Below are 23,455 nucleotides of genomic sequence, written 5' to 3'. Positions count from 1 at the left end.
CGTCACCAATCAGCGCACGGGGAGGGGGCGTGGTCAGATGAAGCCCCCCCCCCCAGCTGTACTCCTTTTTCCCTGTTCTGCGAGAAATGAGCTGAAAACTCCCCAAACGGCCCCAATCCTCTCCAAACTGTCGCCACTGCTCCCCCCGCCCCCCCGCCCAAAATTCCTCCCCTTCTTCCCCCAGACCCCTTCCCTTGCCCCCCCCTTGTCTAAAAACTGCCCCTAAAATTACCCTCCCTCTCCTCGTGCTTCCAATTCCCCCCCAGCTCGCTCCGCATCGCTTCTCCGCACCGTGGGCGAGAACAAGAGGCGCTCCATTTTGAAAAGGAGCGATTTATTGCCTCCCACCCCCTTGAAAATGGGAGTAGGGGGTCCCCATGTGCCCCCCCCCCCCTCTCCTCCCCCTCCCCAAAGGCCTGGGGAGGGGTCCTATGAGGCGGAATCGGAGGCCTCAGAGCTGTCCTTGACGTCGGTGCTCTCCGTGGCTTCGCTCACCTCGCTCACATCCTTACTGTCGGCCCCGCTGTCCTCTGGGGGGGGCGCACCCGGTGGGGGGGGACCCCCAGTTCCACAGCTTTCCCCCCCCCGGGGGGGCTCCCCAGGGCTGAGGGTGGTGGGGCGGCCCCGCTCCTTCTGCTCCACTTGTTTGCGCAGCTGGGGAGGGGGAAATAAATAAGGGAATGGTGTTGGGGGGGCTGAGCCCAAATCACCCCAAAATGGGGGCAAGGGGGGCGGGGGGGGGGGGGAAGGGTCCAACCTCATCTGCCATCTGGGTGAGGTCCCGCTTCATGGCGTAGGCATCCTCACCATCGGCATAATATTTGGGTTCCACTTCACTGATCCTAAGGGGGGGAGGGGGCACAAAATGGGGCTGCCTGTTCCCCCCCCTTCCCCCCCACATTGGTATTATCTATTGGTGTTATCCCCCCCTTTATGGCTCTCAGCACAGCCAGACCCCCCCCCCCTTCACCCCCTAAAGCCATCAGGGGTGGCCCCAAATACCCAACACCTCCCCCCATGATTTACAGCCCCCCCCCCAGCCCCTCAAAAGCCACTCACTGGAAGTTGAGGGTGTTGGAGTAGAGATGCAGAGCTGCCCGGTTGCTGTAAGATAGAAAAATAATAATAATAATAATAATAATAATAATAATAATAAGGGAGGAGAGGAGGCGACTTCAGGGTTGTAAACAGGAATTTTGGGGGGTGGGCTCAGGGGGATGGGGGCGGGGGGGGGGGTCCCCACCTCTTGCGGACGTGGAGGGAAACGTATTTGGCATTGAAGTTCTCAATCATGGCCCGCGACGCCTGGTCCATCAGCTTCTGAGCCAGCCCCAGGCGTCGATGAGAACGCTTCACTGCCTAAAAGGGGAGGGGGCTGTTAGGGGGAGGGGGGGAAAGGGGGGAGCACAGCTGAGGTGAAGCCCCCCTCCCCCATCCCCAAAATCCTACGCTCTCTTCCCAATCCTCAATTCCCTCTACAAGTCCCCCCCAAAAAACAAACTAAAAAAAGGCCCCCAAATGCTCAAAAATCTGCTTTGGAATCCCCACGATCCCCCCCCCCCACCAATGCCCCATTAAGTTCCCCATTTCCAATCCTCCCCCCCCCCCCCCACGCCCCCAGCTCCACCCAAAATCCCATAATAAGTTACCAGCGATGTGATGTGTCCGTGCGGGACGTCGTCAGGATCCTCCTCCCTGCAAATGAAGATGATATGTGGGGTGGGGGGGCACCCCAAACTCCTCTCAGCACAGCCCCAAAGCAACAAAAAGAAGGGGGGGGGGGATGGTCCCCCCTTCACCCTCCCCCCCCCCCAGCCATGCTCACATCTTTGCCAGGACGTAGCCGACAATCTTCCCGTTTTCATCCTCAGCGATGTAGGAAAGCTGCAAAAAGAGGAAGAAAAATAAAAATGGCATCGGGATCATCCGGATTTGGGTCTGGGGGTTCCATAGGTGTTGGTTTTTTTTTGGATTGGGGGGGGGTGGGGGTGGGAAATCACAGCTCCTACCTGCGGCCAAGAGAGGCCGTGGTAGAAATAATACTTCATCTGGTAATTTTCGGGCAGGCAGAGCAGGTTGCAGTGCTGCATGTTCATCAAGTCCTCGGGCTAACGATGGGGAGCGTCAGGGCGGGGCTGAGCCCGGAATGAGGCCACCCCCCCCCCCCCCCCCTTCAAGGGGTGGGATCCCCAAAAATCCCTTCCTGGGGATTCAAAGCCTTCCCCTGGAGCTCAGGACCCGGTGACGTTCCCTGGTTCTTTTAACAAGATCCTAAACTGCACCCTCGAGGCCCCCAAATCCCCCCCCATCCACACCCCATCTTCCCTTCAAGGCCCTGAAACCCCTCTCCGTACCCCAGATCCTCATCTCCAGACCCCAATTTCCTCCCTCCACACCTCATCTTCCCTTCGATGCCCTGAATTCCCCCTCCGGGACCGAGATCCTCGTCTCCAGACCCCAATTTCTCCTCTCCATGTTTGGGATTTCCCTTCCGGACCCCAATATTCCCCCCCCCCCCCCTCCAGACCCCATCTTCCCTTCAAGGCCCTGAAACCCCTCTCCGTACCCCAGAGCCTCGTCTCCAGACCCCAATTTCCCCCCTCCACATGCCGGATCTCCCTTCCGGACCCAAATATCCCCCCGCCCCCGACCCCATCTTCCCTTCAAGGCCCTGAATTCCCTCTCCACACCCCACATTCCACCTCCACAGATCCCAATTTCCCCCCTCCACGTCCCGGATCTCCCTTCCAGATCCCAGTCTCCCCCCTTCCAGCCCCCACCTTCCCTCCAAGGCCCCGAATCCCCCCATCCATGCCCCACATCCCCCCCCCACAGACCCCAATATCCCCCCCCCCGGATCCCCTCTCCAGGCCCCATTTCTCCTCCCTTCAGGCCTCGGATTCTCCCCCATTCCCCTCCCCGCGGTTCCCCATCCCATTCCCGAATACCCGGACCCCTTCTCCCGGCCGCCCACCCGCGCATTCCGGATGTTCATGGCTGCCGAGGAACCAGGAGCTCGGCCGGCTCCGGCCTTGCCGTCGCACTCCCTCTCCTTAAGAGCCGCTTCCGGCGGAAGGACAAGCCACAGCCAATCAGAGCTAAAATTGCCGAGAGGCCCCGCCCACAACTGAATAGCGATTCGCTTGACCCACCTCTCCCGCGCTTTATGGACAGGCGAACCAGCCAATCAGTGAGCAAGATGAGTGGACGACTACGCCCTCGTCGCTGTTATTCTCAGCCAATCAGGAACGATCAAATCCAGCTAAGATCGTTCACTCGAATCCAGAGCGCGCCAGGCAACAGCCAATCACAGCCGCGAATTCGCAATAGGGCGTGCCCACCGACACTCCCACTCAATCGCTCCTCGCGGCGCAGCGAATTGACAGCCGCGCGAGCCAATGGGAAGCGAGAGGAGGCGGAGCCGAGCAGAGTGCACAGCTTTTATTGCGGGAGGTAGCAGCGTGGGGTGGCCAGGTCGTGTCCCCAAACCTTGCGGGGAGGAGGGGGGGGGGGTTGGCCGGGTCCCCATGGGGTCCTCAAGTCCGGGTGCCTCTGGACTGGGTCCCCATGGGATCCCCAGCCTCCAGCGGTCCTAATCCACAGCATAGACCCGGGTGGCCGTGGACCGGGTCCCTCGGGGTCCTTAAACGGAGGTGAGCCTGGACTGAGCGCCAGGTGGGTCCCCAAAAGAGGTCGCCCACAAGGTCGGTCCCCAGCCGTGGACGGGGCCCCTTTGGGTCCCCAGACCCAGGTGACCTCGGACCAGGTCCCCTTGAGGTCCCCAAACGCAGACAATCCTGGTGCAGGTCCCCACGTGTTCCTCATCAAGAAGGGTAGATCTGTGTCCCCACAGTGCCCCCATTCTGGGGTGTCCCTGCTTCACGTCCCGTCATCGTGGACACCCCCACGCCGTGCCCCCCCCCCCATTCAGGGCTGCATCCGGAGAGCCCCGTCCAGCCTCACCACCTCCCCGTTGATCATGGGGTTCTCAGCCAAGGCCTGCACCAGGTGTGCGTATTCGGCAGGGTTCCCCAGCCGAGATGGGAAGGGAACCTGCTGCCCCAAAAACTTCCGCACCTTCTCGGGCAGCCCGTCCATCAGAGGGGTGGAGAAAAGCCCTGAGGGGGGAGGAGGAGGGGACGCAAAAAATACAATAAAATAGGGGGTGTAAAACACGTAAAATCCCTCGTCCTTCCCCATCCCTAAAAGCTCTCCCTTCCCTACCTGGGGCGATGGTGACCACGCGGATCCCCAGCGGTGCCAGGTCGCGGGCAATGGGCAGCGTCATGCCCACGATGCCCCCCTTAGAGGCTGAGTAGGCCGCCTGGCCCACCTGTTGGGGGTGAGGAGCGTTATGGGGGGGCTCCCCTCATCCCTCTGGTGTCCCCCCTCTGCCCCAGAGCTTTCCAGCCCAGCTCACCTGCCCCTCAAAGGCTGCCACGCTGGCCGTGTTCACCACCAGGCCCCGGTGGCCGTCGGGGTCGGGTGCGTTTTGGCTCATCAGGCGAGCGCTGAGGCGGATAACATTGAAGGTCCCAACCAGGTTAATCTGTAGGACAAAGGGCAACAAAGGGAGGCATGCATCTGACCCCTACCCCACAAGCACCCCATTGGTCAAGGACATGCACCCCACTGACCGGAGACCCCTCACAACCACCCTAGAACCAAACCCACTGCCCAAGGCCACCCCACGACCACACAATCACCAAGACAACCCCGTGCCTGCCCCATTAACTGAGGCCACCTTATGCCTACGTCATTGACCAAAACGACCCCAAGACAGCCCCACAGACAAGGACCACCCCCCTTGACCAACATTACCCCACAACCACCCCATTAACCACGACCACCCCCCTTGACTAAGAGACCCCACAACCTGACCAAGCTCATCCCGCTGACCAAGACCAACCTGCTGACCACCCCATGACAATCTTGCCCCCCTCCCCGCTGACCCCGGTCAGACACTCACATTAACGACCCGCTGGAAATCCTCCAGCTCGTGCACTTTGTCCTTCTTGGCATTGTAGGTCTTGACAGCGATTCCCACCCCAGCGCAGTTCACCGCCAGCTCCAACTTCCCAAAAGTCTTCTTGGCCAATTCCAGGGCAGCCTCCACCTCCTCAGCCGATGTCACCTGTGTGTACGGGGAGCAGAACCCCCTCAGATCCCCTCCAGACCCCCGATTCTCCCTTCTAGGCCCCCAATTCTCCCCTGCACCCAGCTGCCCCAAACCCACGCCCCGATTTCCACCCCTCCAGACGCCCCGTCCCCATCTTGGGGTGCCCCTTGTCCCTGCTTTGTGTCTCATTGACACACAATCCTGGTGCTCACGTTAGCGGGGGCAAAGGCGCAACGTTCACCCAGCTCTGCTGCCAGCTGTGCTCCCTGCGAGCTGGGCAGGTCAAGGAGAACAACGCGGGCTCCTTGCTCCACCAAACGCTCCGCCGTGGCCCGGCCCAGCCCTGAGGCTCCGCCGGTCACCAGAGCCACCATTCCCTAGAAAGTGGGATGGGGTTAATGGGGTGTCGGGGAGCGAGCTCGCGTCCCTCCCCATCGCGGGGTCCGGAGCTCCCCGGCACCTTGACGCTGCGCAGGGCTGCCATGCTGGGGCCAATGGTGAAGGGGGGCGGCGGCGAAAGGAGCCGAAGGGTGGCGGGAGGAGCCGAGCGGAGGAGAGCACTGATTGGTGGAGCCGAGAGGAGGGGAACAGTAACTGGTGGAGCTGAGGGGCGGTGGGTGGAGCCGAGAGGACGAGAGTGGTGATTGGTGGAGCTGAGGGGCGGTGGGAGGGGCTGAATAGTGGCTGGAGAGTCGGGAAGACCCGAACGGAGCCGAGAGGACCCGAACGGAGCCCAGCGCCTGTAGGCGGAGCCGAGAGGATCCGAATGGTGCCGAGAATTGCCGAGTAGAGCAAAGGGAACCCGAATAGAGCCGAGAGAATACGAATGGAGCCGAGCGATCCCAGAGGATGGGGTCGGGACCCCCCTGTGGGGGTGGGAGGGGCTGCCGTAGGGATGTGCAGCGAAGTGGGAACTTGGAAACCCTATGGGAATGGAGAAGACCCCCTCCCCCTACCCCCTATAGGGGACAGGGGACCCCCGGAGGTATGAGGAACCCCCGAGGCGGACCTTGGGACCCCCAACGGGGACAGGGAACCTGGGGTGCAGGACCCCTAGGGATCGAGACACCCTCATGGAAAGGGACCCCCGTCCAAGAATGGGGATCCCCCCCCAAAAATGGGGATCCCCCTCGATGGATTGGGACCCCCCCCCTAAAAAAAATGGGGACACTTCATCCCACAAGGATTGGAACTCCCCAAGAACGGGAATCACCCCTCAAGTACGGGTATCATTCCTCCTCAAAATGGGACCCCATGGGACCCCCCTCCTCCTCCCTCACCCAAGAGTTGAGGCTCCCTCCCCAAGAACGGGGATCTCCCCCAGGTTGGGGATGGGGACCCCACAAAGATAAGGCTCAGGACCCCTCAAGATGGGGACACAACAGTGGCCAGGACCAGCAGAGGGGCTGAAATAATCTCCCCCCTCCCCCCTAATAAAGGAGGGGGTTCACCCCCCCCTCCCCCCAATAAACAAGGGCTAGAATCAGGACCCCCCCTCCCAGATATGCTGAATAAGGGCAGTGTCAGCATCCCCATGGATGGGTGCAGCACCAGCCCTGCTGATGGGAAGCAGGGGGAGCTGGGGGGAGGAAGGGGGGGGGAACAGACAGGGCCCCCCCACGCCTCATCCCAGCTGCTGTCCCTGTCCCGGCCGGCAGCCAGGGTATAGCGTTACCTCTGACCTTGCTCGGGGGGGGGGGGGGGGGGGGGGAACCGCCACGCCAACCCCCCCAGCAGCACCATGGAGGAGAAATCAGAGAAATCAGCCAAAATCCCGGGTATGGGACAAAGGTGGGGGGCGGGAGGAGGGTTGTGTTTGTATAAGGGGGGGGGGGGGGAGAAAAGGGGGGGGTTGACCCGTTGCTCCGGGGACACTGACCGTAGTGGGGACAGAGGGCAGAGCCATGGCGGCGGTGGCATCGGGACAGCTGACTCAGAACCCCCTGCAAAAAGTGTGGGTTCCCCTTAGCCTGCATCGCCTGCGGAGGCGAGGATGTGAGCTTGGGGAGCTGGGGGGGAGGAGAAGGGGAGTGGAGGGTTTTGTGGGGGGATTTGGGGTGCTGCGCTGCTGCAGACCTCCTAAATATTGTTAAATCCTCTCCCCCCCCCCCCCCCCCCAAATGGCATGGATGAGAGTTTAAAGAGAGAGGATTTGGGGGGGTTGTACTGCTCTGGCGCTGCAGATCTCCTTAAATCCTGTCCCCCCTGCCCCCCCCCAAAAGCAACTGTACCCCAATTCACCAACTGCCCCACCATGGTGATCCTGGTGGGGCTGCCAGCCCGTGGCAAGACCTACATCTCCCGCAAGCTCACCCGCTACCTCAACTGGATCGGCATGCCGACACGGGGTGAGTCATATGGGGGGGGGGGGGGAGGGGGGGGATAAGAAAGCTTTGGGGTGCCCCCTAACCAGCCCCTCCCATTGGCAGTGTTCAACGTGGGGCAATACCGCCGTGAAGCGGTGCAGAGCTACAAGAACTACGAGTTCTTCCGCCACGATAACGAGGAGGCCATGCAGATCCGCAGGTTTTTTTGGGGGGGGGGGGTCTGGAGGGGAGGGGGTTGGGGGGGGGTCACCTCAGCAGCTGATGGCCTCCTCCACTCTAATTCCTGCCCCCTGTCCCCCCCCCCCCAGGCAGTGTGCGTTGGCTGCACTGCAGGACGTCCGCACCTATCTGAGCTCTGAAGAGGGGCAGGTGGCGGTAAGAGAACCCCCCCCCCCCCCCCGAGGGAAATAACCCCCATAGGGGGCAATTAACCCCCCCCCGGGGCAATTAGCCCCCCGGACAAGGGGGGGGGGGGGGGGTTACCCCTGAGGGCTCCGATTGCCCCAAATGCAGGTGTTTGATGCCACCAACACGACGAGGGAGCGCCGAGCCCTCATCCTGCAGTTCGCAAGGGAGAACGGCTACAAGGTACCGATGGCAATTTCTTTCTTTTTTTTGGGGGGGGGGACGGGGGGAGAAGTCACAGTTTGAGAAGGGAACTTATTGCATTTTGGGGGGGGGGGGGGGGGGGGGGCACGCACCCTGCTCTCTCTGCAGGTCCTGTTTGTCGAGTCCATCTGCGACGACCCCGCCATCATCGAGGAGAACATCAAGGTGAGGGGACGCCTCCCTAAAACGCATCCCTTACCCCCCAGCGCAAGCCTTCCCCCCCTGCCTCTTTTAAACTGTAGCCCCCACCGAAGCGTGACGCCCCCCCCTCCCCACGCAGCAAGTGAAGCTGAGCAGCCCTGACTACAAAGGCTGCATCCCGGAGGAAGCAGTGGCTGATTTCTTGCAGCGCATCGAATGCTACAAAGCCACCTACGAGCCCTTGGACGAGCAGCTGGACAGGTGACACCCCGCTGCATCCCCCCACCCCCCAACCCTGGGTTTGGGGACAGCGTGGGGGTGATGTGACACGAGGTGTGTGGGGATGGGGGTTGGGGGGTGCGCAGCGGGCTGTCTTACATCAAGATCTTCGACGTGGGCGTGCGGTACCTGGCCAACCGGGTGCAGGGCCACGTGCAGAGCCGGACGGTGTACTACCTGATGAACACTCACGTCACACCGCGCGCCATCTACCTGAGCCGCCACGGGGAGAGCCTGCTCAACCTGAAGGGACGCATCGGGGGGGACGCAGGGCTGTCCCCCCGGGGGCGCCAGGTGGGGCTGGGGGAGGCCACGGCCTCTGTGGGGGGATTGGCACAGTGGGGTGGGTCGGGTGGGGATGGGACAGCAGGGATCGCAGCAGGGGGGGGGGCAGGGGAAATGGGGGCGTGGCTAAGAGAGGGCAAACCCCAGGAAACACCAAATATGGAAGTGAAAGGGTGGGGCTAACACAGGCCACGCCTCCTGGGACAACTGTTCAATAAGAGGCAGGACTGTTAGGCCACGCCCCCCAAACAGATACAGCTATATATTGAGAAAGGGGTGGGGCTAAAAAGAGGCCGCACCCCTGAAGACCACACATGACCAATAGGAAAAAGGGGTGGGGCTAACAGAGGCCACGCCCCCAGCACCCACTTCAGTCATTGCAATTTTCACCAAAGCCATGCCAACAAGAACAACTCCAATTGGCTCTTTAAAAAGGGTGGGGCTAACATAAGCCACGCCCCTCCTCCCAAGCCGATCTAATTGGTTGTTGAGGAAAGAATGGGACCAACATAGGCCCGCCAATGAAGAGAGGGCAGGGCTGAAGGAAGCCACACCCCCATGAGCCAATCCAATTGGTTGATGAGAAAGGGGTGGGGGCTAATAGAGGCCACACCCCCATGTTCCAATCCCATTGATGAGAAAGGGGTGGGGGCTAATAGAGACCACGCCCCCATGAGCCAATCCAATTGGTTGACAAGAGATGGGGGCTAATAGAGGCCACACCCCCAATGAGCCAATTCAATTGGTTGCCAAGAAAGGGGCGGGGCTAATCGAGGCCACGCCCCCACAAGCCACTCCCAATGTAGATAGAGGAAGGGGTGGGGCTAATTAAATAAGCCCCGCCCCACAACAACACACCCAATTAACTGACACTGCTAAGCGGCTCAGGATCAAACCGCAGCCTCATTAACCACCACAGCCATTTGCATACAGCAAGGGGCTAATGACAAGCCCCGCCCCCAAGGATGACGGGGTGAGGGGGTGTCGAACTCAGCCCCACCTCCTCAGTACGCCCAGGCCTTGGCTGAATTCATCCGGAGCCAAAGCATCCGCGAGCTGAAGGTGTGGACGAGCCACATGAAGCGCACCATCGAGACGGCCGAGGCGCTGGGCGTCCCCTACGAGCAGTGGAAGGCGCTCAACGAGATCGATGCGGTCAGCGTTTGATGGGGGGCGGGAGGGAGGGGGTTCTCCCAAATAACCCCCCCCCTGTGTGCCCCCTTAAAACTCCTCCCCACACCAGGGAGTCTGTGAGGAGATGACCTACGAGGAGATCCAGGAGCGTTACCCCGAGGAGTTCGCCCTGCGCGACCAGGACAAGTACCGCTACCGCTACCCCAAGGGCGAGGTGACAACAGCGGGGGGGGTTGGGACAAGAAAGGGGGTGCTTGGAGACCCCCCCCCCCCCCCCCCAAAACACCCCCCTCACAGCAGCCTCTCACCCTTCCCCACCCCAGTCCTACGAGGACCTGGTGCAGCGCTTGGAGCCCGTCATCATGGAGCTGGAGCGGCAGGAGAACGTCTTGGTCATCTGTCACCAGGCCGTCATGCGCTGCCTGCTGGCTTATTTCCTGGACAAGAGCTCTGGTGAGGCCACAGGGACAATCTGGGAACGAAGCCGTGCTTCACTCCGCCCCCCCCACTCCCTCCTCATTTTATTATCGGCCCCCCCTCCACCCCAGAGGAGCTGCCCTACCTCCGGTGCCCCCTGCACACAGTGCTCAAGCTGACCCCCGTGGCTTACGGTGAGTGGGGGGGACACAATAAGTATCACCTGGGGGAGGGGGGAAAAGAAAAGGACATCGCCCCGTGTGCGTGCCCCCCTGCCATCAAAAGGGACGGCCCCAGCTGCAGCCTGGTCCCTTTTGTCCCCTCCAACTCCTCTATGGGGCAATCAGGGTGTGAAGTGGAGTCCATCTTCCTCAACGTGGAGGCAGTGAACACCCATCGCGAGCGGCCCCAGGTGAGGGGAAACGGGGGGGGACAAAATTTGGAGAGGAGAAACAGGACCCTAAAAGTCCCTGTTAGCACAGCGAAGGGGACACAGCATTTGTTGACCCCCCCCATGGTGTGGGGGTGCACGATTTGGGGGGAAACGATCACATTGTGGAATGAGAAACATCGCATTTTGTACCGCAGAATGTCGACATCAGCCGCCCCACGGCCGAAGCTTTGGTCACCGTTCCTGAGCACTACTGAGCCCCCCAAACCCCCCCGGATAATTAAAGCTTGCCTTAACAAAGAGCCTGGTGCGTGCTGGGGAGCTGAGCACCCCCCAAAAGAACACAATTTTATTTAAGGAGAAGGGGTTCACGCGTTGGCCTTGGCTTCGTTGTATTGGCTGATCCAGAAGCTGGGCTCCTTCTTCTGCACCTGGGGGCAAAGAGGAGTTAAGAAAATAAAAGGGGAGGGGGTCAGGTTCTGCCCTGGGCCCCCTCCCCTCCAAAAAAGACCCCCATACACCCCCCACCTTTGCCACAAAGCTCAGAATGTCCTTCTTGGAGGTTTCCTTGGCAGCCCTTGGCCCCCACTGGAAATTGAACTCGGGGGGGTCCGTCAGGGGGATGGGGGTGACCTCCAGGTACCTGCAAGGAGCAATGGGGTGAACCCCCGTGTTTCAGTGGGGTGTGTGTGTGGGGGGGGGGTCACAAAAGCTGTCCCATTGTGTCCCCTGCCCTGTGATGTCACCTTAAAGCCACCGGGGGGTGGGGGGACAACAGTGGTTGCTCTGCGGTGCGGTATAAACAGCCGGGCTGACGCTCGTGCCGCGGTTGCTCTGTGCACACCGGGGTTCCCCCCAACCTCCCCCCCTCCTCAAATTGCATCCCCGCCCCCTCTTTGCACTCACTTCTGTCGCACCAGCTCCTCCGTCACCAGCTTCTTCACATCTCCAAACACCTCGTGCTTCTCCCTGTGGGCGCGCCGTGGGGTGAACGAGGGATGGAAGCACGCAGCTCTGCTCCCTCAATTCTTTTTCCCCCTCCTGTCCCCCCCCCCAGAAAAAAAAATCCTACCCTGGGTGCACCCGGAGCCGGCGCAGGAACTCCCATACAGCACCTAGGGGGGAAAAGGATCAGCAGGGGGGGACACAAGGGGAAATTGGGGACTGGGGTAACAAGGGGAGCTCACTGTCTTTGGCTGAGTTGCCCTTCATGAAGATGAAGCTGAGGATGACGATGAGGAGACCCAGCTTGGCTGTCTGTATATCCCTGTGGCAGAAAAAGCATCACAGACCCAAAAAGTGGACTTGGAGGGGGAAGGGGCCTCTCAACGTTCCCCCCACCCAAGAAACATCCACCAGCCCCCTCACTGTTTCAGGTTCTCCCCCTCGACACGCGGCAGGGTGCTGGTGAGGATGTAGATGTGGTGCTTGGTGTCAATCTCCACCATCTGCAACCCGAACACCTGGCAGGGGAGGGGGACACAAGGGTTAACTCAGCACAGAGATGGGGGGTTGGGGGGAGAAACTGACCCCCACCCCTTTGAGCCCCCTCATACCTGCTGCAGGGTCCTGCCCGCCCGGTTGACAATCTCTGAGTAAACATCTTTATATTCACGGATAACTTTTTTCAGGATGTCTGTAGAGAACAGAAGGGTGGGGGCAATTCTATAAGGTTTTGAAGAGAAGGAAGCCATCCCATAAAGATTTGGAGGGGAGGGAGGAGGGGCAACGCCATAAGGTTCTGCAGGAAGATGGGAGACATCACGCCCTGCAGGGAGTGGGGATGACTCAATAAGGAAAAGGTCCTTGGGAAATAAGGAACATCTAAACTCACCTACTCTTTTAATAGGGATTTTCTTCTGGTCTTTCACAAGCAAGAACTGCACCAGCTCGGTCACCTGTAGGAAAACAAAAAGGGGAAAAAAATATAGATAAAAAGAACGGGAAAAAGTCCCCCAAAAAGCAAAGAAACTCAACAGACGGCAGGAAAGTGAAACAGGAAAGTGAAAACTCACAGGGAAGGGGCACATCCCCGACCCCTCCTCCCTCTCACCCCCAAACTCCTCTCCCCCCCAGACTCCTCCTCCCTCTGCCACCCCCCCCAAGCTCCTCTCCCCCCCAGACCCTTTTCCCCCTCGCCCCCCAGACTCCTCCCCCCCCACCTTCCGATCGATCTCCTCCTGGGAGCGACTCTCCAGGTTCCTCTGCACTTGGCTGGGGCTCTGCGTGGGCAGCACGCTGAAATCCTCATCGTCGCCCTGCAGAGGATCGGGATGGTGACGACACACGGGATGGGGGGCAGTGACCCCCCCCTCCCCCACCCCACCTCAGAGCCGGGCCCACGGTACCTGGGTGAGGCCGGAGCCTCTGCTGCGCTTCCTCTGGGACATCTCTGAAGGGAAGGCAGTGCCAGCTCAGCTCAGGCGGCCATCGGCCGCTCCCCATCCTCTCCCTCAGCCCCCAGCCCCCGCTCGGTGCCTCCGGGAGCCGTTAAAACGGCCATAAACCTCCGCGCCCGGGAGATGCCGCCCCGCCATTACTCACCGCCCTCAGGCCGCTCCTCTCAGCGCGCATGCGCCAGCGCAGCACCGCCCCCTGATTGGCCCAGCCCCTCGTAGTCCCGCCTTCTCCAACCGATCACGCCCCCACGAGGCACTTCCTCGGGTTGTGATTGGTCAAGCAAGCCTGTGGCCACGCCCCCAACGCCGCGTGCCGGCCGCGCGGCCTCGCGCCTGCGGCCCATCGAAAAAGAGCGGGAAAATCGCCCGCTCAAAATTACCTCAGGGAACAAAATGGCGGTCGGGAGCCGCCCCGCATGGAAAGGGAAAATAAATACGCTCGGCCTCAAGAAAGCAACGCTCAAACAATCAGTCAGAAATATAGAAAGAAAGCGAAAAAATGGTATGAAAGGAAATATTTCTGTGACAAGTGTGTGTGGTGATGGGGTCAATGGGAAGAGCGAGTGGTTGTTTGCCGCTTGTAAAATGCATTAAAATTGTGTATTAGGAGAGGGTAAAAATGAGGCTTAAATTAAAAAAAAAAAAGCAGCCATGGGGATTGAGATGAGATCTAAACGGGATGGCAACAATTCCCTCCTAAAAGAGGGATTCTGGGAGCCTTCATCCCAACCCCATTTGGAGATAGCAGTTTGTGTGGGGAGTTGGAAAAAAGACATAGAAAATACTTGGAAAGCTCCAATAGGGCCTGAATGCGAACCTTTTTCTGCTTAATAAAGCATTAAAGCGTTTTCAAGCCCTTTGAAGCCTTGAAGTGCCTCCAGCCCCAATTGCAGGCCTGTGTTTGTTCCAATCCAGGGATCTCTGAAGGACAAAATTTGCCCTTTTTGCCTCTTTTTTACCCCAAATCCCCCCCCCCCATCCCTTCTCCCCCAGTGAATGCATTAAAGCTCTTACCGAAATAAATACATTTAAAAAAAAAATTAAGCAAATAAAGGGAAAAATAAATAAGGAAGCGGCCCCAGGTTTTTTTTTCCGGGCGTTCTGTTTTTATTTCTTTTTTTTTTTTGCAGGCCCTGGCCCCTCTCCAGGCTGCAGCCTGCGGACAAACCCAGCTTGTCTCCGTGAATGTGGCGTCTGTGAGATGGAGAAAACGGAAAGAAAAAAAAAAAAAGGAGAAAAAAAAAGGAGAAAAAAAAAAAAAGAGAGGAAGGTGAGCTGCTGTGGGGATGGGTGAGGAGGGAAGGCAGCGAAGGAGGAGGCATGGAGGAGCCAGGCTGCGCCTGGGCTTGGTACGCCGTGCTGCCCTTACTCCTGCCCGCCCCAGCTCTGCCCCTCAGCCCGGAGGTGAGCACAGGTTGTTGATTTGTTAATTACTGGGAGCGGGCCGAGCTGCGGGAGGGGTTGTGTTGATGCTGCCCTCGCTCACAGCTGCCGGTGAGGAGCTTTGTTGTGAAGGCCACCATCATCTCCCGCTATGCTTCCACCTGCGTGTGCAGCGCCGTGCACAACCCCGATGCTGAGCCGCGCCGCGCCGCCTTCGAGCTGGAGCTGCCGCCTGCCGCCTTCATCACCAACCTCACCGTGTAAGGAGGAGGGGCTGCGTGCCGACATGGGGCGCTTTGGGGTGAGGAGAGGCAGCCGTGCACAGCTTGAATTGCTGTTTTCCACCAGGATGGTCGGTGGCGAGGCGCACCAGGCTGAGGTGATGGAGAAGCGCCGGGCTCGGGAGCTGTATGAAGCGGCCCGCCGGCAGGGCAGGACGGCCGCCCATGTTGGCACCAAGTGAGCACTGGGAAGGGAGGACAGGATAGGATGGAATGGGATGGGATGGGATACATCCACATGTGAGGGCAGCTGTAACGCTCCCCTCCTGCCACACAGAGAGAAGGAAACCCAACGCTTCCAAGTGATGGCCTCGGTGGCAGCCGGTGGGGACGCATCCTTTGAGCTGTGCTACGAGGAGCTGCTGCGGCGCCGCTTGGGCACCTACCGCTACGCCCTGCGCCTCCATCCCCACCGCCTCGTACCCGAGCTCCGCGTGGAGCTGAGCGTCACCGAGCGGGCTGGCATCTCTGAGCTCCGTGTGCTGCCTCTGCCTGGAGATACGGCCGTGACGACAGCGGGCCCCTCCGCCTCGGCGACGCCGTCCATCCGGGTGGAGAAGGGCACGCACTGCGCCCGCGTCGCCTTCAAACCCACCCCGCAGGAACGGGCGGCGCTCGGTGACTTCGTGCTGGAGTACGACGTGGCGCGGCGTGACGCCGCGGGGGACGTGGAGGTGCGCTGAGCATGGATGGGGGCAGCGGGGGGTGGCTGTGAGCCCGTCCTCCACCCTCCCGTTTCTCCTCTAGCTGTACGACGGACACTTTGTCCACTTCTTCGCGCCCGCTGGGCTGTCCCCCATCCCGAAGGACGTCGTCTTCGTAATCGACGTCAGCGGCTCCATGTCGGGCACCAAGATGAAGCAGGTAGCGCTCAGACCCCCCGCAGAGCCCATGTCTTGCTGCGTCCCCGCTTTTACTCTGCCCGTACCCGCAGACCAAGGCGGCCATGCGCTCCATCCTGCACGACCTGCGTCCCCACGACCGCTTCAACATCGTCACCTTCGCCGAGGCCGCCTGCGTGTGGCGAGAGGGCGGCTCCGTCCCGGCCTCTGCATCCTCCATCCGCGGTGCCACGCGGTACATTGACGCCCTCCAGGCCGACGGCTGTGAGTCCCACGCGTTGTTCTCCGTGCGCACGGTGCGTCGCCGTGGTTTCCCTCTTCTGGCCGCATCATCACAGCTCCGCCTGCCGTTCCCGCAGGGACTGACATCAACCGTGCACTGCAGGTAGCAGCTGCTCTCCTTCACCGCCCGGCCGAGGAGCCCCGCGTCGCCCTGCTGCTCCTGCTGACAGACGGCGAGCCCACCGCGGGGGTGACCGACATCCCGCGCATCCTCTCCAACGCCCGCCGTGCCCTCTCCCCCTCAGCCGCTCTCCTTTTCGGCCTGGCTTTTGGGGCCGATGCTGACTTTGCCCTTCTGAGCCGCCTCGCAGCCGCCAGCGGGGGAACAGCGCAGCACATCCCCGAGGATGCCGACGCCGCCTTCCATCTCACTGATGTTTTCAGGGAGATCGACAGCCCGCTCCTGCGAGACGTGGAGCTCACCTACCCCGGCGCAGCCGCGCGGCACGTCGCCCCAAAGCTGTTCCCCGGTTATTTCCAAGGCTCTGAGCTGGTGGTGGCCGGGAAGCTGGAACCGGGCACGGAGCGGCTCCGTATCCGAGCATCTGGACGAGGCGACGAGGGCGAGCTCCACGCCGACACCGAGGTGGTGGCAAACGTCACCGAGCTGCCACCCGGCTGCCCCCAGCGCCCTGCAGCGCTGCTCGGCGCCTTCGTCCGCCGGCTGTGGGCCTTTGTCACCATCCAGGAGCTGCTGCGGGCTCAGCTGGCCGCCAACAGCACGGCCGCACGCCGCCGGCTCGCTGCCGAGGCCACCGAGCTGTCCCTGCTCTACCACTTTGTCACCCCCTTCACCTCCCTCGTGGTGGTGACGCCGGGTGATGGAGGACTCACGTTCCCTCCCAGCTTCACCACCAACAGCCCCACGGGGACAGCGGATGCTGTGGGGACACCAGACGGAGCTGTCACAGCTGCTGCCACAGCACAGGGAGAACACGGGGACCACACGGTGATGGAGAACACGGTGCCACCCACCGCCCAGCTGCAGCCCTCCCCACCCCAGCTCCAGGTGCCCCCGGTGCCGTGGGGGGGTCCCAGCCTGCCCCGCGGCCCTGGGAACGCGGTGCTGCTGCAGACAGAGGAGGCCGAGCTGCTGGCACCCAGGGTGGGGGGTGAGGAATTCGTGGAGTCCCTGGACCCCCCCATTTATGTCATCCTCACACCCACAGGTGGGCTCTAAACCCTACATTTCCCCCTTTTTTGTGGCCTAACGCCTCCCTCCTCTCCCCATTCTCACTTCTATCTTATCTTCCCAGGGCCCCCCGATGGTGATGATGCCTCAGGTAACAGCCCCCCCCCCCCCCACAGCCCCAAAATGTGGGAAGGGGCCGCACACCGCAGCACCCCTTCCAATTTCCCATTTCTCTTCCAGATCTTACCCACGATGTTGATGTGGGTGAGTTGAGGGAGACACAGAGACCCCCCCGAGACCCCCAGGATCGGGTGCAGCACCCATAGGGGTGCTCTGCAGCCCCTCCACGCATCTCCCCTTTTCCTCTAGCTTCCTCGAGCCCCACATTCTTCACCTTCTCAGCCTCAGGTAAGGAGACGGAGGATTAGGGGGGGCGGTACCAAAGGGTCCCAAATGACCTCTCTGACCCCCCTGCAGTGGACGGGGACCCCCACTTTGTGGCCCACGTTCAGGGCTCGCCGTACCCCCTCTGCTTCACCCTCGATGGTCGCCCCGGGGCCACCCTGCAGCTGCTGACTGACCCGTTGCTCGGTGAGGACCCCCAAAAACCTGCGGGGAGCCCCCGACGCCCCCTAAACAGAGGAGGGCTCACCCCGTGTCCCCCCTCCCAACCTGTTTTATAGGACTAACGGCCCACGGGCACCTGGTGAGCGCCCCCTCCTGGCCGAGCGCCCCGTTACGTCCCCGCACCTTTCTCAACGCTGTCACCGTTTCGGGGCCCGCCGCCGTCGTCACCGTCACCCTGCACGGGATCCGCGTGAGCGGGGAGGGCCCCCCCGTTTCCCTGCCTTTCTCCCATCCCACCCAACTCCACCTCCCCCCCGTGACGCTGCTTTTGGGGCCGGGGGGCCGCCTGCGCCTCCGATGGGGTCCCAGCTTGGAACTCCTGGTGCTGCGTCACCGCTACAGCCGCCCCGGCGCCCTGCAGCGCGACCACCTCGGCTTCTACGTCACCGACAGCAGCCGCTTGTCCCCGAGGGCCGGGGGGCTGTTGGGTGAGTGCCGTCCTCACCCCCACGGGGTGGCTTTGTCACCTGCACAGGGGGCTGCGACGTGTCCCCTTTCCTTTAGGCCGCCTGCGGGGCATCCGGCTGTTCCCGCTGGGGACGACGGCGCGGCTGTCCCTGGGTGCGGTGACAGTGACGGCCACGCTGGTGACAAAGGAGCTGCAGGTGGCACAGGGGGCAGCCCGGCCTGGCCGCTGCTGGTTGGTCCCGCGTTCCAAAGTGCCGGTGCTGCTGGGGGGGCCCTATGGGGATTTCCTGTCCCCCTCTTCGCTGCCAGCCTGAGATTGTCCCTGCTGTCCCCACGGATGCGGGGCTCTATGGGGTCCAGCTCCAGACCTGGGACATAAAGGGGTGCTGCAGCCACTGCTGGACCCCATGGGGGGGTGGGGACCTCATGGCCACTGGTGTCCCCACCGGGTGCTTGGGTGACCCCAATGCCACCACCAACTCTATGGACGTGTGACATGAGATGCCACCAACCTCATGGACTTGTGGAGGCCACCATTGTCCCCAGGAACTCACAGAGACCCCACAGCCACCACCAGCCCTATAGATACTGGGGGGACCCCACGGCTACCAATAGCCTCACGCCTCTGGGACATGTGGGAACCCTAAAGCCACCGTCAACTTATGGAAACCAGCTGACCTGCCCCACCAAACCCCTCCAGGAAACAGAGGACCCCCCTGTAGCCCCCCCAAATAGCCACGAGACCCCAGCCCGCTTCGACGCCCCAACCCCACGCGTATTTTTATTGCCAAAAGCTGCTCTTTAACCATTTCACACAAAAACAATAAAACCTCCCTCTTCAGAACTGCATGGCCGCCATCAACGTGTCCGAGAGCTTGGTGGCGATTTTTTCTGCCGGGGGAAAAGTGGGGAGAGATACGGTCACAAATGGGGGTGCTTGTGTTGGGGGGGGGGGGGGGGGGAAATGAGGAAAAGGGTCGACTCACAAAAACGATGGCCTGTTTTTCTGCTCACCTGCTCTTTTTTGCAGCTTCTTCCTCCGTTTCCCAGCGGCTGCCAGCCCCTGGCCCTGCAGCAGTGGGGGGAGAGCGGCCACCTCCTCCAAACGTGGGGCGCGGGCTGGGGGCTCTTCCTCTTCCCCGCCTCCCCCTGCCTTCGCCCGCGCCTTCAGCTCCACGGTCACCGCGCCGAGCTGCGGAGGAGCCCCTATAAAAACAAAATCTCCAAACCCTAAAAACCCCCCAAATTCGCCCCAATTCTTTTATTCCCGTACTTCCAGGTCGTCCTCCTGCTCGTGGCCATCCTCCATGGTCTCCTCCTCTTCCTCGGGGACACACGAGGACATCTCAATACCCGTCACCACCTCCGGGACCACTACAACAGCACCAGCTCAGCACAGTGGAGGTGAGCGGGGGCCAAATTTCGGGGCTAACAAACCCCAAATTCTCACCCGCCAGCGCCTCGGCGTCGCCCCTCTCCAGCGCCTCAAGGTCGAGCGCCGGCCCCATGGATGCAAGGATCTGCGCCTCCAGCTGCACCCCGACCTCGTCGCACTTGGGGGGGTGTGTGTAGTAAGAGATCTTCCCGCTGCGGGATTTTGGGGTGAATTGGGGGGGGTTTTAGGGTACAGGGTTCCTTCCCTCCCCCCCCAACACACTGCTCACCTGGTCCAATCGTGCAGCAAAGCCACGGCGGCGGCGTGGGGGTCCGGGAGCCCCCCTGGACGGAGGCGGCCCTGCCGGCGGGCCAGGTGGGACAGGAACTGCCGGGGGTCGGGGCAGGGGGGCACCCCATAGAGCTGGCTCAGCTGGGGGGGAAAGAGGGAACAGATCACGGTCACCCCACTGTCACAGCGACGGGGACCTCCCTGTCCTCACGGCAATGGGGCCGAGCCCCACGGATACCATCCAACTCCACAGCGATGGGGTGGAGATCCTCCCCAAACCTTCCTAAACTCCACCAACACCCCCGTGGTCCCCAGCGGTGGGACTGAACCCCCCCCCCCCCTTCAAACAGCCCCGAGCCCCCCCGTGACACCCCTAAGCCCCACAGCAGTGTGGCTGAGAACCCCCAGCCACCTCCAAACCCCACAGCAATGGCACTGAGACCCCCCCCAGAAATAGGGCTGAACCCACCTGCTCGGGGGGGCAGCGCCGCAGGATGGCAGCAGCGGGGGTCAGGGGGTCCCGCAGGCGCTGTGGGGCCAAAGCCCCCCGCAGTGGGGCAGCAGCAGTGGGGGCTCCTGTCTCCATGACAACACCGGGGCAATCCAACAGCTGGATGTGGCGGTCCAGCTGCACCGTCTGCAGGCACCTGGGAGGGGGGGGGGGGGGAAAGGAGATTAGATGGACCCCCTCCCCTGCCCCCCACCTCGGGGGAGAGTTGGAGGGGTGCTTCTGTCAGCCCCCCCCCCCCCTCAGGGAGACTGAGCTTACTTGGTGACCCCCGGCACTGCGCCCACCACGCAAACACGGCTCCGCTTGAGGCTGTTGATGAGGCTGCTCTTACCCACGTTGGGGTACCCTGGGGGGCGAAGTGGGGGTCGAGGGGGGGGGGTTTAGGGGGTCAAAGGGGCAGCTGGGGGGAGTCAAGGGGGGGATTGGGGGTCGGTATGGAATCGGGGGTCAAAGGAAGGGGGAATTGGGTGTCAGAGGGGGCGCTGGGGGCGAAAGGATTGGAGGAAACTGAGTGTCAAAGGGGTGGGGGATTGGGGGTCAGAGGGGAAGTTGGGGGTCAGAGGGGAAGTTGGGGGTCAGAGGGGAAGAGAATTGGGGGTCAGGGATGAAATTGGGGTCAAGGAAATGGAGAACTGGGGGTCGGTGGGGAACTGCGGGCTGGGGGGAGTCAAAGGGGTGTGGAATCGGGGGGTCGAAAGAGTGGAGAACGGGGGGGTGAGGGGAAACCGAGGGTGGAAGAGGGGGGAAACCGGGGGTCAGAGGGGGAGGAACGGGGGGGTCAGAGGGATCCCCAAATGCTGGGGGGGGTCCTAAAGCCCCGCTCACCCACGACCCCCACAGTGATGGCCGTCTTCACCTCCTGCGAGCGGCTGTAGTTGGCCAGCACCCGCAGCAGGCAGTCGGCCCCAACACAGCCGCTGCCAGCCAGCACCTCCTCTGGGGCTGCCGTCACCGGAACCCGGCTCTGCTTCTGCGTGGGGACACGGCCAGGGGACACGGGGTGACAATGGGACACCGGGGGACAGGGGGACACCAGGTGACAATGGGGACACGGGGTGAGATGGGGACATGGGGTGACAGTGGGACGCTGGGGGACACAGAGACACCGGGTGACAACGGGACACTGGAGGTCACTGGGTGACACGGGGACACCACTGGGTGACATGGGGACACTGGAGGTCACTGGGTGACATGGGGACACCACTGGGTGACATGGGGACACTGGAGGTCACTGGGTGACATGGGGACACCACTGGGTGACATGGGGACACCACCAAGTCAAAATGGGACGCCAGGTAATGAAAGGATGACAATGGGAGAACAGCAGGTGACGAGGTGACAACAGTAGGTGGCAATGGGTGACAGGAAGGCACTGTTGGGTGACACAGGGACAGCGGGTGACGAATGGACATCAGGCAGCAAGAGAACACGGAGCGACAAGGTGACACCAGGTGACAACACTGGGTGACAAACAGACACCAAGCAGCAAGGGAAGAGTGGGTGACAACGGGACACTGCTGGGTGACAACAGGTGACAATGGGACACAGATGGGTGACATTGGGTGGCCATAAGATGCCAGGTGACGGAAGAACGAGCGACAAAGGGAGAGTGGGTGACAAGAGGACAGCACCAAGCGACAGCGGGTGACAAAGGGACACCGCTGGGTGACACAGGGTGACAAGGGGACATTAAAGGACACCAGGTGACACCCCCAGCCCCCCACCGACGGCGGCTCCCCACCAGGTTGCGGCTCTGCTGCTGTGTCGACGCCTTGAAGGCCACGGTGGGGAACTCGGCACGGAGGAACTTCAGCCACGCGGCCACCACGTCCCGCGGCACCAGGTCTGGGGGAGGGGACAGGGGGTGACAAAACGGCTCCGTGCCACACGGGGGTCCTGCGCGCCGCCCCCCCCTCTCCGTACCGATCTTATTGAGCACCAGCACCAGGCGCTGCCGGCTCCCAGCTCTGCGCACGGCCGCTTCCAGCTGCGGGCTGCGACAGCCCTGCGGGTCCCGGGCATCCAACACCTCCAGCACCACATCAGCGGCCTCCAACACCTCCACCCCCAAAAAAAACAACAAAAACCATAAGGGCAACCCCCCAAAAATCATTCTTTTTTTTGTTTTTAACCCCAAAACCCCGCGCTCACCTTACGCAGCTCCCGCCCGTACTGCCGCAGCGCCGCTTCGCCCTGCGCATCCCCGCGGCTCGACGCCGCCTCCTTCTAAAAGTATCGCGACATATCGAATCGAGGGGGGAGGGGGAGAGAGGGAGAGGGGCTGGGGGGAAACGGCCCCCGACTCACTTTGTGCTCGAAATCCCTCTGCCGCCGCAGAGCGTCCTCCTGCAGCCCCCCCAAGCTGCGCCGCTGCCCCACCGCCGCCTCCCGCGCCGCCTCCCGCCGCCGCTGCGCCTCGGCCGCCTGCACGGACGGGGGGGGAAGGGGGAAGAAATGCTTCGCTCTGAGGTCTTTCACCCCTAAAACTCGTTTTCCTTTTTTCCCCTCTCGTGTGCGCCTGCGTTCCAGCGTTACCCTCGTCTGCCTCTTCTCGTTCTGCTGTTCCACGTGGGCGGCGAAGCGGCTCAACTGCGGCACCCCCGGATCCTTCTTCCCCGCCGCCTTCACGGCTTTGCCCTGCAAGGTGGGAGGGGCCCCGTTTGGGAGGGGGGCAACCCCAGTTTGGGGGGCCAATGTGGGGGGAAACGACCGGTTTTGGGGAAACTGGACCAAAGTGGGGAGCGATCTGGACGGGTTAAGCGCGGAACTTCCGGCTCTGGGAAGGGGATGATCCCCAGATGAGGATAATGAGCCACCTTTCAGCAGGAAGCGGACCAGTTTTATTGGGGATGGCCCCAGTGTTGCGGGGAACGATCCCAGTTTGAGGAGGAGGAGGAGGGGAGCGATTAGAGGGAAAAACGGCTCCGTCCGGGCCAAACCGAACCAGTTTAAGGGAAGAACGTTCCCGTTTTGGGGGAAAAGCGCCCCATCCCGGGGTGCTGCGGCCCCGCTCTCACCTGCAGCCGCCTCCCGCGGGCCGCCTCCCTCCGTCGCCCTGCGCGGGAGCGGCAGTGTGACGGGCAGAACCCCCCCCACGCCCCCCACCGCCGGCCCCCGGAACGCACGGGATCGGGTCATGGCTGAGCCCACGCCGTTCTGCTCACTTCCGCCTCGCTGCTTCGTCACTTCCGGCGCGACGGCCGCAAGCCAGGCCCCCCGTAT

The 23,455-nt window shown here is 61.9% G+C and overlaps 6 protein-coding genes across 6 annotated transcripts; 2 read left to right on the top strand and 4 right to left on the bottom strand.

Moving 5' to 3' along the window:
* Positions 1-429: 429 nt before the first annotated feature.
* NAA10 (N-alpha-acetyltransferase 10, NatA catalytic subunit) lies at positions 430-2,995 on the bottom strand (the record flags this gene model as incomplete). Its single annotated transcript, XM_079551203.1, has 8 exons — positions 430-654; positions 758-842; positions 1,060-1,104; positions 1,244-1,359; positions 1,650-1,695; positions 1,826-1,884; positions 2,010-2,108; positions 2,975-2,995. The coding sequence occupies 8 exons, from the start codon at positions 2,993-2,995 to the stop codon at positions 430-432; spliced, it is 696 nt and encodes a 231-aa protein (XP_079407329.1).
* A 653-nt stretch (positions 2,996-3,648) lies between these two features.
* Positions 3,649-5,603, bottom strand: HSD17B10 (hydroxysteroid 17-beta dehydrogenase 10; the record flags this gene model as incomplete). Its single annotated transcript, XM_079551208.1, has 6 exons — positions 3,649-4,118; positions 4,225-4,333; positions 4,421-4,549; positions 4,970-5,134; positions 5,332-5,496; positions 5,580-5,603. The coding sequence occupies 6 exons, from the start codon at positions 5,601-5,603 to the stop codon at positions 3,928-3,930; spliced, it is 783 nt and encodes a 260-aa protein (XP_079407334.1). The 3' UTR covers positions 3,649-3,927.
* A 1,420-nt stretch (positions 5,604-7,023) lies between these two features.
* LOC306957738 (6-phosphofructo-2-kinase/fructose-2,6-bisphosphatase) lies at positions 7,024-10,975 on the top strand (the record flags this gene model as incomplete). Its single annotated transcript, XM_079551207.1, has 14 exons — positions 7,024-7,114; positions 7,342-7,467; positions 7,549-7,645; positions 7,755-7,821; positions 7,960-8,034; positions 8,164-8,220; positions 8,336-8,457; positions 8,562-8,769; positions 9,769-9,915; positions 10,004-10,108; positions 10,218-10,347; positions 10,443-10,505; positions 10,659-10,723; positions 10,900-10,975. 14 exons carry the CDS (start codon positions 7,024-7,026, stop codon positions 10,957-10,959), a joined length of 1,413 nt encoding a protein of 470 aa, XP_079407333.1. The 3' UTR covers positions 10,960-10,975.
* Positions 10,976-11,070: 95 nt separating this feature from the next.
* On the bottom strand, positions 11,071-13,092 carry LOC306957735 (non-structural maintenance of chromosomes element 3 homolog; the record flags this gene model as incomplete). The annotated part of the gene is made up of 10 exons (XM_079551206.1): positions 11,071-11,133; positions 11,231-11,345; positions 11,609-11,671; positions 11,775-11,817; positions 11,890-11,969; positions 12,071-12,165; positions 12,259-12,338; positions 12,537-12,600; positions 12,865-12,960; positions 13,051-13,092. 10 exons carry the CDS (start codon positions 13,090-13,092, stop codon positions 11,071-11,073), a joined length of 741 nt encoding a protein of 246 aa, XP_079407332.1.
* Positions 13,093-13,265: 173 nt separating this feature from the next.
* Positions 13,266-23,288, bottom strand: LOC306957734 (guanine nucleotide-binding protein-like 3-like protein; the record flags this gene model as incomplete). Its single annotated transcript, XM_079551205.1, is given in 16 exon segments — positions 13,266-13,434; positions 13,482-13,513; positions 19,071-19,205; positions 19,207-19,248; positions 19,330-19,430; positions 19,507-19,643; positions 19,721-19,863; positions 20,192-20,369; positions 20,492-20,579; positions 21,059-21,203; positions 21,975-22,078; positions 22,157-22,292; positions 22,385-22,459; positions 22,541-22,657; positions 22,769-22,870; positions 23,251-23,288. Coding segments are annotated over 16 exon segments (1,742 nt in total), but the record flags the coding sequence as incomplete, so codon positions are not given.
* Positions 14,422-18,370, top strand: LOC306957733 (inter-alpha-trypsin inhibitor heavy chain H6-like; the record flags this gene model as incomplete). Its single annotated transcript, XM_079551204.1, is given in 14 exon segments — positions 14,422-14,505; positions 14,590-14,744; positions 14,833-14,943; positions 15,043-15,439; positions 15,513-15,629; positions 15,700-15,885; positions 15,887-15,946; positions 15,948-17,058; positions 17,146-17,172; positions 17,262-17,285; positions 17,391-17,429; positions 17,499-17,612; positions 17,705-18,076; positions 18,153-18,370. Coding segments are annotated over 14 exon segments (3,015 nt in total).
* Positions 23,289-23,455: the final 167 nt, after the last annotated feature.

This window comes from Tetrao urogallus (genome assembly GCF_951394365.1).
Source record: "Tetrao urogallus genome assembly, contig: scaffold_198, whole genome shotgun sequence".
NCBI classification, from domain to species: Eukaryota; Metazoa; Chordata; class Aves; order Galliformes; family Phasianidae; genus Tetrao; species Tetrao urogallus.
This window is presented reverse-complemented; position numbering and strand designations above follow the sequence as displayed.